The sequence below is a fragment of the Hyaena hyaena genome, unplaced genomic scaffold, assembly GCF_003009895.1.
Source record: "Hyaena hyaena isolate Hyena2069 unplaced genomic scaffold, ASM300989v1 scaffold_201, whole genome shotgun sequence".
Classification (NCBI taxonomy): domain Eukaryota; kingdom Metazoa; phylum Chordata; class Mammalia; order Carnivora; family Hyaenidae; genus Hyaena; species Hyaena hyaena.
This window is the reverse complement of record NW_024080833.1, coordinates 241489-255032: the sequence shown is the minus strand read 5'-3', so window position 1 is coordinate 255032 and position 13544 is coordinate 241489. Positions and strand designations below refer to the sequence as shown.

The window sequence follows — 13544 nt, the reverse complement described above, 5'->3', positions numbered from 1 at the left end:
GTTTCGTTGAAAGACTGTGAGGATGAGTGATTTGCTCTTTCCCTGTCTCTCTCACGCGCACCCCCCCCCTCCAGCTCTCCGCCACCTTCCCCAGCAGCCTTTGTCATAAATCGAGAGCTACATAACTACCTGCACTGAGCAGCTTTAAAAAGAGAAAGCTGTCTGAAATCCGCACAAATATTGTGACTCCCTGGAATGAAAGCTCCTCTCCCAGGAGAAGGGAGGGGAGCGCGTGCTGAAAACTGAACCTCTTTGAACATCCGTCCTGTAGGTAAAGCTCCTATTTAAGAGCAGTCCCTGGGGGCTCGGGCCTGTCATCTTCCCGACACTCTTCCGCGCTGCGCTGTTTATTAGTGCGACGGCGAACAGGGAGGATGGAGGAGGCCGAAGGGAGCACCGGCTTTGTTCAGGGGCTGCGTCTTCTGGATGCAGCCCCGCGGTCAGATTTCAGATTTCTCTGCAGTTCAGGTTTTAATCCTTTCTGCGCGTAGATCTTTCTTAAAGGCAAAATCGTGTCCTAGAAATAGTGGATTTAAAGTGGGACATGGCTCGCTTCGAATTTTGGTTCTCCTGCTTCCATTGTGATTCTGGGCACATCACCCGAGCCCTTTACGTCTGACTTTTCACATCTGTGAAATGGGGAGATGAACGGTGGTTTTGCAGGGGCTCCTGGGCGGCTCAGTCGGTGAAGCATCCGACTTCGGCTCAGGTCATGATCTCACGGTTGGAGAGTTCGAGCCCCGCGTCCAGCTCTGTGCTGACAGCCCAGAGCCTGCAGCCTGCTTCCGATGCTGTGTCTCCCTCTCTCTCTCTGCCCGTCCCCCACTCATGCTCTGTCTCTCAAAAATAAATAAATGCTTAAAAAAGTTTTAACAGAAACACCCCAGTGGTTTTACAGAGTTGTATGTGTCCGCAGGGCGACGTGGGACCTGGCTGCGAGGCGCCAGCCGCCGGCCTGACTTGCTGGGTGGCGCGTTGGGGCCCGCCGGCCAGCGGCTGCTGCATCGGCTTCCCGTTTGCGGGCTTGTTTGCCTTGTCTTCCCTTCCAGCAACTTGAAAAAGGTGACCATCCATGGAAGCCGCGCCTTCTCAGAGTCCTGCTGGGACGGTGAGTCACGCCGGGGTCTGCCCTTGCGTCGGCTGCAGGAGTCTTTGCTCCTCTCTGTTCCTTTGAGGAAGATCTGCTTGTCCCCAAGCCGCCCTTAGCAGCCTCAGGGGAATGAGGTCGAGCAGGCTGGCTGTGCGGGCCCGGAGCAGGGCCGGGCATGGCTGAGCTTTCCTTCCCCCCCCCCCCCCACTCTGCGGGTAAGCCTCAGCGACGCCTCCAGAGCGTGGAATTTAAGTCAGGTCGGGCCTCCGTCGAAGCACCTGCAGCGTCGCTGTGACTCGGAGAGAAATGCTTGGGCAGCTCTGGTCCGGCACTCAGTGCCGGCGGGATGGGGCTGCCCTCCACGCGGGCGCCTGACCCGCCGGGCCTCCTGTCCAGGCCTGGACTTCCCCGCGGTCTCCGGGACCCTGGGGCACACCCCGTCGCTGCCCAGCCCACCCTCACGGCCTTGCTCACTGGTGACGGGGAGAAAAAAGGAGAAAGATCACTCGGAAACTAAACAGACACAAACCGACTTCGTTGGGTACTAAAAATGACCCATGCCGAATCAATATTTAACGAGCTGATCAATAATTCCATGCTTTTAAAATAAGACGGGTTTAAAAACTTACAGTCCAGTAGTGGATGTAAAAGGTGCTTACTGAGCATTTATGATGTGCCAGACTTGTCCTGAGCACTTTACAGGTGCTACCTGCTCTGTAAAGTGTGTAGGCTCTGAGATCAGGTTGTCTCTGTTTGCATTTTGGCTTTGACATGGCTTTTGCCATGCGACCTCGGGTCACTCATGGCTTCACCCCTCCAAACCCCAGTGTCCCCATCTGTTTCTCTGTGGAGGCTGTCTTTCTGTGAGGTCCTTACCTGGCTGGCTCCTTTTCATCATTAGAAAGATGTGTCCCTGATCACTCTATATCGCCACGCCACTCCCCACCCACCATTGTTCCCACTGTGTTACCAGCTTACTTCTCTCAGAGTGCGACTGCCTTCAGCCACAACACATGTTTGTTAGGAGTACCTTTTTCCCTAGGCTTGACTTCTGGGTGCTGGAGACACAATAGCGAGCTACAGGTACAAACCATAGGGCTTGTATTATCCCATTTTATTTATTTTATTTTATTTTATTTTATTTTATTTTATTTTATTTTGTTTTGTTTTGTTTTGTTTTGTTTTGTTTTTAGTGAGCTCTATGCCCAATGTGGGGCTTGAACTCATGACCCCGTGATCAAGTGTCCCATGCTCCTCCAACTGCATCAGCCAGGTGCCCCCGGGGCTTGTAGTTTAGCAGGGAGAGACAGACAAATAGGCAGGCAGATAATAAATAAACAACTAGTATTCTAAACCTTCAAAATTCCTTGTTCACTGCCTGGCTCCTTTAATAAAATTATTAGCCCCTTGAGGAAAAGTTCACCTGTGTCTCGATTTCTCTTGAATCGCCAGTGCCTCTCACTGTGTTCAGCACATGATGTACTTCAACAAAGTGAAGTAAAAAAGTAAAGGGTAAGATTTCGAAGAGAAGAGGTAGATAATCCATGCTAAAGCTCTTAGCGTGCTTGGAGCATGGCAAACACTTAATAAAGTATCGGCTATTTCTCCATTAGATTCCAAAGTTGTGTGTGTTCTTAACCACTTTCCCACATTGCGTCTATAATAATTATAACAGTGATCACATTATTATTATAGAATTACACATAACAACGTACAACGTTCCAAATTCTACAGTATGCCATCACCTGTCTAGGTATGTTAAAATAACATCCTATGTAATTATAACCTCACAATAATCCTAATAGACATTCTTAACCTTATGTACCAAATTCCTATAATAGAAAGCAGACTGGAGGAAGCATCAAAGACAAGTGCGAGCAAAACACTGTGCAATTTCAGAGACGGAAGAGACTCGTGGGGCCCAGGAGGCTGGAAGAGGTTTATAAGAAGAGGAGGTGCTTGGAGGGCGTCGGGTCGGCAGCGGGGAGGCGGCAGGGCACGTGGGGGCCCGAGGCAGAGGGGCAGCCTCAGAACGGGCACAGAGGAGGCTGTGGAATGGTGTGCTGTTCACACACGATGGGAGGTGTGGCACGTGAGGGTGGCAACGGCTAGGGCTAGAAATGGAAGATCAGGCGGCCCTCGTCGCCACGTGAAGAAATGTAAGCTTCATCACAAAGGCAGTAGGGGACATAGCATTTTTTAAGCAGAGGAATAAAAAAGAACAGAAATTATGAACCCTGGGAAGATTAGTCTGGTTCTAGACAGGACAGAAAAGAGAAGAGTCTGGAACTGGTTAGGAGGGCAGTCGCAAAGGCCAGGTGGTGCATAAAGGAGACCTGGTTATGGGGGGCCTGGGTGGCTTAGTCGGTTAAGCGTCTGACTTTCGCTTCGGTCATGATCTCGCGGTTCGTGGGTTCGAGCCCCTCGCCGGGCTCTGTGCTGACTGCCAGCTCAGAGCCTGGAGCCTGTTTTAGTCTGTGACTCCCTCTCTCTCTGACCCTCCCCTGCTCACGCTGTCTCTCTCTCTCCTAGAAATAAATAAAACATTAAAATAAATAAATAAATAAAGGAGACCTGGTTTGGGGAGTGGAGACGGTAACAGAATGAAGGGGGCAAATGGAGTGGGCGGAGTTACCTGGCCCAGGTGCAGGCAAGACGGGTAGGGAGGTGCCAGACCTGGCTGTGGGCTTTCAAGCTTTAGTGGATGCTCTGCTGATAGATCTGGCACACTACTGAGCCGAGGCTCATTTGTCATTGGGTCATAATTCTCCTAAGCCACGCCAGGAGTAAAAGTTCCAGTGAGTCCAGGGAAATTCACATCCCTCTTCTGTAACATTCCTAACACCACAAGCAGAGTCCTCACAATCCGGCATCCCCACTGTGTCCCAAGCTAGCTGGCACACTGTCCCAGCGTCACCACTGTTGGGTATCTTCCTTTGGCCCTTCCAGCTCCACACCCCACGCTCCCCGCCCTCCTCTGTGCCCCTGGGGCTGATCGGATGGACGCACCACATGCACCAACTCTCCTGCCTCTGGGTTTTGGTTTGTGGGGAGACCCGCAGGAGACTGGAGGCTGAACACCTCTGGCTCCTTCCCTGTGGGGTCCAGCCAGGCTGGTTTCAAGACCAAGGGTGTCAGCTCTTGTAAGACAGCGCCCTCCATGCAGCCAGCCCTCTCTGTCGCTAGGGCTCCCGCGACGGCTCAGTGCGCTTGCCTCTTCAGCCTAGAGATGTGACCCCTGGGCCTGGGGTGCACGCTACCTCTCTACGTTCTGCCCACAGCTTTGTAAATCACTCCTTCATAGGCCTCCCTTTTTGAATTACCCTAATTTGGGCTTCTCACAGCCTCCATGCTTTCATTTCCCCTCCGAAGCCTCACCTTTGAGGCCAAAAAATCTGTTCTGTCTTTCTCACCCCCCACTTTAGAATTCTGTGCAGTACTTCCACTCTTTTGGGGTGCCCTTCTGCACACTAGTCTCCCCTTATTGTGGGAGTTTTCTCCTAGTGAACTCTACACAGCTCAGGACTAGGCAAAGGACAGAGATTCAGGTCGGTCTTCTCTTTTCTTCCCTGTAAAACAAAATCACTGACGCTATTAGTTGGTTCTGTGTAGCTAAAACCCTGATCCAATTATTAATGAATTCTTAAGAGCAGATCGATCTTGTGTTCAATGCACATTGTTCTCAGTCACTTAAAACAACATCATTGGGGAGGCTCCACAGACATGGCCTTTCCATTTAAAAGTATTCACCTCTGTGCTACTACCCTCTGTTTGCCCCTTTTGAGCCGCTTTCTCGCTCTTCTCCAGCACTCCCGTTCTGGGCTCCCCTTCCGCTGGATTCCAGGTAGGCTTGGCCAGTGAGAGTTACGAGCGTGACATCACAAGCTAGGAAGAGAGAGAAGTCAGGGTATTCGTTCCTCCCACTGCTCTGCCAGGTGTCGGTGGTCCTCATCCCGTGGTTGTGGCTCTTCTGGACTCTGCAAACAGCACCCCCCCTCACACACACACACATTGTTCCTTCAGCCCTAGGGTGGTATCCACTTCTCACTATTGCTAGTATCTGGGTGCCTTACTATTCCTTCCCGTCCCCACACCCATGCCCACGCATAGTTCCTGCATTAAACTCTCATCAGTTTCCAGTGGGGCTGTGCCACCTACTGGGACCTTTACAGACAACACATACCCTTTAATGTCACTCAGAGACTGGAAGGCTGGAGTGCAACCTATCACCCTGGGTTTGGTCTCGTGCAGAAGGTGCAGTTGAGATCCCCACGCTCTAAATCCCAGCCCTTCCTTCAGGCTTATCAAAAATCACATAAAATGTCTATTGGTGTCATTTCCTAAAATCAAGTCTGGACTCCAGGAATGAGCTGAATTCAGCACCCTAAACTCTCCGACAGACGCCTCTCTACCTACGGGATTCTAAAGGAGCTCCCCGTGGGGACACGGGAGGGAAAGGCTGATCTCCAGGTCCTGACCTTGCCGCTCTCTGGTTTCATCCTCTAGTGAGCTGAGCTCCTCAGCATGGCGGCCAGTGTTGCCCTCTAGCCTACGAGCGCAGCTAAAAGCCGTCTGTGTCCCCCCAGCTTCACACTCAAGGCTTTGGAAAGACTGAGTGGCTCTTGAAACCATGAGTTTTACATGTTTGTTCAACCTCCATTCAGTGGGGTATGAGTTGGGAGTGACTAAGTATTTTTTATTTTTATTTATTTATTTTTTAAACATTTTTAACATTTATTTATTTTTGAGACAGAGAGGAACAGAGCATAAGTTGGGGAGGGTCAGAGAGAGGGAGACACAGAATCTGAAACAGGTCCCAGGCTCTGAGCTGTCAGCACAGAGCCCGACGTGGGGCTCGAACCCACGGACCACAAGATCATGACCTGAGCCGAAGCCGGAGGCTTAACTGACTGAGCCCCCCAGGCGTCCCCTAAGTATGTTTTTAAAACATTACTTGTCTACCTTGATGTGACTGAGATCACCTTATTTATATTTTCCACTTATGTTAAAAACGAGAGAGACCCGTGTGAAGGCCCAAGTCAGTTCGCTCCTATGGATGGATGCCGGGGGAGGCTGCTTGGCTTGCCTGTCAGTTCATTCGGTCTATTCATCCTTGATCTTGGTTTCCTAAGTATTTACCCTTGAATCACAAGGTTATTCAAGGTAAGAAGATCAGAAAAGGAAAAGACAGCTGTTGTCCCGGGAACATTCTCATCGCTCCTTCCAGAAGGCTGACCTCCCAGTTTACTGTGCTTATGCAAGAAATTTCCCCATAGGAGTGAAATGAGAGAGGAAGCCTCGTGGTCCACAGCCGAAAATGGGCTACATCTAGCCTTCTTGTTGGGGGCCACTCTTTTAAAGTTTATTTATTTTGAGAGAGAGAGAGAGAGAGAGAGCGAGAGAGCGAGCGAGCTGGGAAGAGGCAGAGAGAGAGAGAGTCTGAGTCGGGGCTTGACCCCACAAACCATAAGATCATGACCTGAGCTGAAACCAAGAGTTGGACGCTCAACCCAATGAGCCTCCCAGGAGCCCCTTGTTGAGGGCATATTAAGATGATGTCGTTTCATACGACGAGAATGTTCTATCAAGCTCTGGAAACCAGGGACCAAAGCTCACTGAAATTCAGTGAGCAAAGGGAGAACGAAAGGAGCAAATGGAACAAAAACGAGCAGTATTTTTTCCAAGGCCTCTTTCTTCCTCTCAGCCAGAGAGGAGAGGGGGCACCATCAGAGGCAGCTGAACCGGAGCCTGAAGGATTAGATGGAAGGCGAGCAAATTAAATCAATTGCTTTGACAGCAACTGTGCGCAGTTCTGAGTTTGAGCTCATGCCTGCTCCCTTCTGCCTTAGTATTTTTATCTTTGTGCTCATTGAAATGTTTGATGCCTGACTAATAATCCACATGGCAAGGCCAAATAATCTCCACATCCCATGAATCTCGGCTTAAAAAAAAAGAAACAAAAACACTGGTCACACGCTTCACAATCACCTACTATTTATCCCGTTGGTGAATTCCTTGCCACCCTCCTTCCCTCCCATTGATCACCCTATCGCCAACTGTATCTCCTGAATTGGCTTTTTTGAATGACCCAGGCATCCTTGAGCCCTGCATGGCACATGCCTATTTTTAAATCCTGCGAGGTACTGCGGGGTGAAAGGAACTGTGGAAACCAACCCACCAATGCTTGTCACAAGGTGTTCAAAACATGTCCGCTGGATTCAGGAGCCCAACCTGTGCCTGGGAAGGCAGACATGCCCTAGGGGATAAAGGGTAAAGAATTCTCACCAACCTAGCTCATCCAGAGTGCAGGAAGGATCCAGCCGGCTGTCCACTGACTGCATCGTCCAACCACCCTCCAAGCAATGAAAAGCCAGGGTGACAAGATTTCATAAAGCCCTGTCTCTATCTCCTTTTTGGGTTTCTTTTCTTCCCACCCCCCATGGTTTGCTTTTGTTTCCCTGTTGCCCCAGAGGGACCGCCCCTCTCCACCTGTATCTCTTACCACAATAAAACCCCATCTCTAATTCACTGTGATTCTCAAGAGTCTTCCTCATGTCTTCCCACTACATTGTATCATCGATGAAATACTTGATCACTGTTTTAATGTGATGACAGTGGTATTATCTGGAGGCACCGTGTTATGGAACGAGGTAGGTCTGGCTCATAATAACCCATCTCTGTCTTTTAAGGTGGGTTCAATGACCTAAAAGTGACCAGAACGAAGGGGGAAACGTTTGACAACATACTACTTTATTTTATTTTATTTTTTTGAATTTTTAAAAAATTTATTTCTGAGAGAGAGAGAGTGTGAGCAGGGGAGGGTCAGAGAGAGACAGAGATACAGAATCTGAAACAGGCTCCAGGCTCTGAGCTGTCAGCACAGAGCCCGACGCGGGGCTCGAACCCACGAACCGTGAGATCATGACCTGAGCCGAAGTCAGACGCTTCACCAACTGAGCCCCCCAGGCGCCCCGAAAACATAGCACTTTAATGGAGATCCAGAACACTGAAAAGAAACAACCGGAACTCAGCTTTGTCAGGAGAGGTGAGCCTTGCCACAGGAGACATTTCCTGGGTCTCATTATAAACCCACAAACGGAGCCATGTCCTGCATTCGGTATTCCCTGGTCATAAGCCGAAGTCTCCGGCCAGCTAGGGTTCCATGGCAAGCTCACCTCTCCAGTAGGCGATGGACACTGTCAAATACACAAGTGACGCGTCAAAGCTTAAGGGGACACTGGGCAACAGAAAATGGTGTCAGGTGGCCTCGCATTCCGACCTCACACCGACGCCCCCCCCCCTCCTCTATGCCACCCTGCTGCCCGGTGCCCCTCACGGAGGCTCTGGCCCCCAGGATGACCCTCTCCACGTCCCTGTCCCTCGGTGGGCGGTGGCGAGTGTGTCCCCACCCCGTGGTAGGCTGTCCGGCTTCTTCCCACGCCCTCAGTGGCCCGGGTCCGCCAAGCCCAGCTTACTCCTCCCTCCGCCTCTGCAGCTTAGTCCTGGTTTCCTCCTGGCGGCGTCTCCAGGCGGCGATGACGGCTTCATCGTCCGCTTCTTCCTCTTCCTCCCCGTCGGTGCTTCTGCGATACCGGGACCGCCGGCCTGCCGCAAACCGCCCTTCCTCTCTGTTCTCCGTCCTCTCCTTCTCTCCCTCCTCTTCAGACCTCACGAAGCTCTGGGTGAACTTCCTCTTGGCTCCGAAGTCAGAAAAGTCCGAGCTGCACGACTCTTCCACGTCCTCCCAGGCGCTGGGCCGGGCCCAGGTCCGACGCCGCGGGTCCGGGGACCGCCCCCCTCCCGAGGGCTCGGGGCTCTCCCCGCTGAACGCGGACCTGGAGAACCTGTGCGTCTCTCGGCCCTCCCTGGTCGAGGAGGAGGAGGCCCGCGAAGCGCTCCTTACCGAGCCGCCCCCCGCCTCGCGGTAGGAGGACGCGTCCCGCCGCTCGGACTGGCGCCTGCAGAACTCGTAGCTGGACGCCTCCCGGTGCAGGGACGCCCGGGCGGACTCCCCCCTGGCGCTTCCGGACCCGTCGCTCCGGGGAGGAGATGTCTGCTCCGTCCTGAGGCCACGGAGCCACTTGGCGACGCTGCCGTCCACGGCGCCCCCGCGGCCACCAGGCGCAGCCGGGGGCGCGGCGTCCGTCTCGGGTTCCCGGGAGGTGCTGCGGGAGGAGTGCCGGAGGCTGCCGAGGGCGCTGTCGGCGTCCTCGTCCCTGTCACCCGCGTCGGCGTCCCCCTCCCTGACCACCTTCTTCTTGAAAAGGGAGCTCCGTTTGCTGTCGGAGGCCAGCTTCTCCAGCCGGTACCCGGCCATCTTCTCCCTCAGCTCCGTCTGCATCTCCCTCTCCCTGCGGCCGAGCTCCTGCAGGTCCACGTCGTCAGCAAAGAGGCTGTAGACGGGCTTGCTGGTCCCCCGGGCTCTGCCCCCGAGGCCTTCGGCCCTGGGGCCCGGCGGCCGGGGCGGGTCGGAGCCGGAGCCGGGCGGGCCCTGGGGCAGCGGGCGGGCGCCCGCCGAGGAGCCGCCGTGTCCGCTGAGCAGCGACACCGGGTCGTCCCCCAGGCAGCCGGCCGCGGACGGCGGGCGCCACAGCAGCAGCGTCTCCCCCTGCTTCAGGGCGAGGGTCTCGCTGACCACGCTGGCGATCCAGCTCTGAATGCTGGCGACGGACAGGGCGTCTGCGGGCCCCGCGGGGCTTCCGGCGCTGCGGCTCCGCGCGCTGAGGACCGACGCCGCGTCCCCGTCGGCCCCGGCCGCGCCCCCGCCCCCCGCGGACAGGCTGTCGGCCAGCGCCTGCCGGCTCCTCTCCAGCAGCTCCAGCCTCCGCTGCCTCCTCTTGGCCGAGGCGGCGGCGTCCGGCCGGCCGAGCTCCGCTGCCTCCTCCCTGCGCCCGCCGCCCGCCTGCCTCTGGTGCTTCAGCTTCCAGGCCTGGTAGGCGGTCAGGCTCACGTCGGGGAGCGGCTCCTCGCCCCGCGCCCCCCCTGCCCCCGGCTCGCCGCCGGGGTCCCCCGCCCCCAGCTCTCTCCTGTGGAATCCAAACTGGATCCTCTTGACCTTCCACCTTTCCAGGGCAGTGAGCGTGTCCCTGTTCCTGCCGCAGAAGCCGTAGAACGAGCTGCGCCCCGAGGACACGCTCTCCGCGTCGTCCTCCGGCGCCTCGGAGCCCGCGTCCGCCTCCCGGCGCCCCCGGGCCGCCCCCGCCCCCGCCTGCAGCAGCCCCGGGCCCCACGCGGCGCCCGCGCCCCCGGTGCGCGTCCGCAGCTGCCGCGTCAGGGCCCGCGCGGCGCGGCTCTCCTCCTCCTCCTCCCCCTCCCCCTCCGCCTCCTCCCCCTCCCGCTCCCCCTCCGCCTCCTCCCTCCCCCACCTCTGGTGCCCCTCGGCCTGGTGCCGCTCGTTCCGGCTCTGCCACTCCCGGATCCGCCGCTCCACAGCCTCGTGTTCAGGCCCCTCCGCACCCGGGCCGGGGGCCGAGCGCCGGCCACTCCCGCCCGCGGGGAGGCCCTGCCCCCCCTCCCACTCCGCACGCGGCTCCTCCTCCTCCTCCTCCTCCTCCTCCTCGTCAGTGAGGGCGGGGGGCCCCGAGGCCGCGCTGGCCCCCCCCAGGGAGGAGCCGCTCAGAAGGCTGCGGCCGTCGTCCTCCTCCGCCACCGAGAGGGCGCGCACCCGGGCCCTGCGCGCGTCCGCGTCCGCCCCCGCCTCCGGGCCGTCGCCGTCCCTCTCGTCCATCAGCCTCTCGTTGAGCTCCCGCAGCTGCCGCAGGAAGCCGTCGTTGGGGCGGATGGCCCGCCTGCGGCGCACCGCCCTCAGGGCGTCCAGGACGGCCATGTCGTGGAAGATCATCAGGTAGGCCACCACCAGCGCCGCCGACCGGCTGACGCCCATCTCGCTGCTGACCAGGACCTTCCCTGGAGGGAAACGCAAGGCATGGTAGTGTAACTACGGCGGCCCCCTTACAGGCGTAAAACGAGCCCTTTAGATGTCTGGCGTTCTCCTGCGCTCAAGTCCCACGAGGGACGGGCATCTCTGCCCGCATCACACGTGTTCAGGAGGGCAGCGAGGCCGCCACGACGGGCGTGAGCGTCTTCCGCACCGAACACGGGCGGCCTCAAGGAGGGAAGGAAAACCAACCAGCGTCCTCACTCGTGAACGGCCAGAGCGCGGGTCTGCGTTCTGCTCGCTCAGCTGAGCCGCAGGGGAGGAGAAACGAGGGAGTTGGGGGCCGGGCGCCTGGGCGGCTCAGTCCTGATTGCGGCTCAAGTCAGGATCTCGTGGTTTAAGGGACCGGCCTCCGTGCTGGGCTCTGCGCTGACAGCGAGGAATGTGCTTGGGATTCTCTCCCTCCCTCTCTCTCTCTGCCCCTTCCCCCCGTGCACGGTCTCACGAGCTCTCTCTCTCTCTCTCTCTTAAAATAAGTAACATTAGAAAAAAGGGTAGGGGAAGGGGGAAGAAAGAAGAAAAGAAGTGCAGCTGAGACGGAGGCATCACAGACACGTAGAGTCAGTGTGGGAAAGGACTCCAGACACAGAGGAGACTTGAGAATTCCCTTACAGCATCCTCGACGCTGGGTCATCCACCATCCAGTCGAGACTGGATGCGTCTGTGGCAGAGAGCTCAGGATCGTATGCATGCACGTGCACACACACACACACACACACACACACCCTTCACTCCATATTTAGATCAATCTACTCTTTTGAAACTTCTTTCACATGTTAGGGCAAAATATACCTTTCTGTAATGGGCACCCGGTGCTCCTAACCTGACCTTCTGGGTCAATACAGATGTGTGAACGGGGCCTTTTATACAAAAAAAATACTTAAGAAGATCACTACCATATTCCTCATTAATTGTTTTCTTTTCCTAGCGATTCTGGGTCTTTCAATCATTATTCAGACATCCTTACTTGTCCCACAACTGTACCAGCCAACCTTGCAAGTCAAACTTTATCAGTCTTTTTCTTAGGAGCCCGTTCAGGATGGAGCAGATATATTTCCGGGTTGGACTGGCCCACACAGGGCAGAGTGGGCCTCTCCGCTCTTACTCTGGACACCGAGCCCTCACACGTGCCAAGTAAGCTTGCCGTGTGCGCGGAGATGTCCCAGAGTGATCTCAGACTGTGTTTTATATCGATTGATGCCTGTAAAGCCTTTTTTTTCAAACTGCCACTTGTGTCACTTTTTTGTAGCATTTTTAAAACATAAGGGTAACTTCACGAACCCCTATTCATGTTTTTGGTATATATAACCTGTTCTTACAAGCTAACAAAAACTTTGACCAAGTCTTGACCCTGGCATTCAACAACTCAATTATCCCCTAGCCTCGGTTTCTGCCTTGTATCCTTTGTAAACGTGACAAACATGCCTTCGTTCTAATGGCTGCTTACAACGCGGCCTGGAGCCGCTGGAGACCCCCTTCCAGACTGCCGTCAATCTATTTGCCAACAGTCTTTGGGGATGTTTGTCAAATCGGTTAAGGGTCCCAGCTAACAACACGGGACTGGCGGGGGATGACTTGTGTCCGCACACCTTTGCATCGGCTGAGACCTTATCGGCCACACAGGAGACCGGAGACCAAGGCAGGACTCGAAGGGACCTGAGGCCCAATAAGGCTGAAAGGCATTATCGCCAAAGGCCAGCAGTCAGTAGGGGGCAGCACGTGGGCAGAGTCAGAGCAGCTAAAGTGCGTCTGCACCTTTACGGTCTCCTCTCTTCCCCTCCAGCTCCAGGCTCAGCTGTCTTGCCTTTATTTTAATTTCATTAAACACATTTTAATGTTTTACTTATTTTTGAGAGAGAGAGAGACAGAGAGACAGAGTGTGAGTAGGGTTGGAGCAGAGAGAGAGGGAGACACAGAATCCCAAGCAGCTCCAGGCTCTGAGCCGTCAGCACAGAGCCTGATGCGGGGCTCGAACCCACAAACCGTGAGATCATGACCTGAGCCGAAGTCAGACGCATAACCGACTGAACCCCCCAGGCGCCCCACCAAGGGCCTCCCTTTAACTGGCTGACCAGGCCACCATTTGCTACTGCCAGCGCCAAAGTCTTCCTTCCTCCCTTCGAAGAAGGGGTTCCCAGGCCAGCTCACATCAGGACACTTCAGGCACAACCAGCCAAGCTTCCCAATCAGGACATGGCATCAAATGCTTCTTAGACTCAGTCTGGCAGAGACAAAGTTGGGCGAGCCGTGCTTTTCCATGCTGTGTTCCTTGCACCCTGGGACTCCTCCATGGAGCCTTAGCGGCAGCCTGCGGAACAAGGGAGAGGCTAGGTGGCTCAGACCCTGGGTGACCGGATTGTCTATCTTCTGTTAGGCTCAAGGTCACACTAACACTGTTATAGATTGTGCTCTGCACAACTCCAGGGGGCGCCTTTCCCGTTGAAGTCAAAGTAGATTTGCGCGTCCGCGCCGCCCACAGTCCCAGGCCGGCCCGCCACAGGCCGCGTCTACACCCTC

General features: G+C 55.5%; 1 protein-coding gene across 3 annotated transcripts in view; it reads right to left on the bottom strand.

Moving 5' to 3' along the window:
- Positions 1–8009: 8009 nt before the first annotated feature.
- The window catches only part of STYXL2 (serine/threonine/tyrosine interacting like 2), a 40429-nt gene continuing 34894 nt past the window's right edge, over positions 8010–13544 (bottom strand). For 2 of the 3 annotated variants that reach the window (XM_039241908.1, XM_039241911.1), the window contains 2 exons: positions 8566–10996; positions 8010–8286 (listed from right to left, as the gene is read on the bottom strand). In XM_039241908.1, the coding sequence (XP_039097839.1) occupies positions 8262–8286; positions 8566–10996 (2456 nt within the window). In that variant the 3' untranslated portion in view covers positions 8010–8261. Of the gene's footprint in view, positions 10997–13544 lie in introns of all 3 variants that reach the window. The other variant, XM_039241910.1, reaches the window with a different exon arrangement.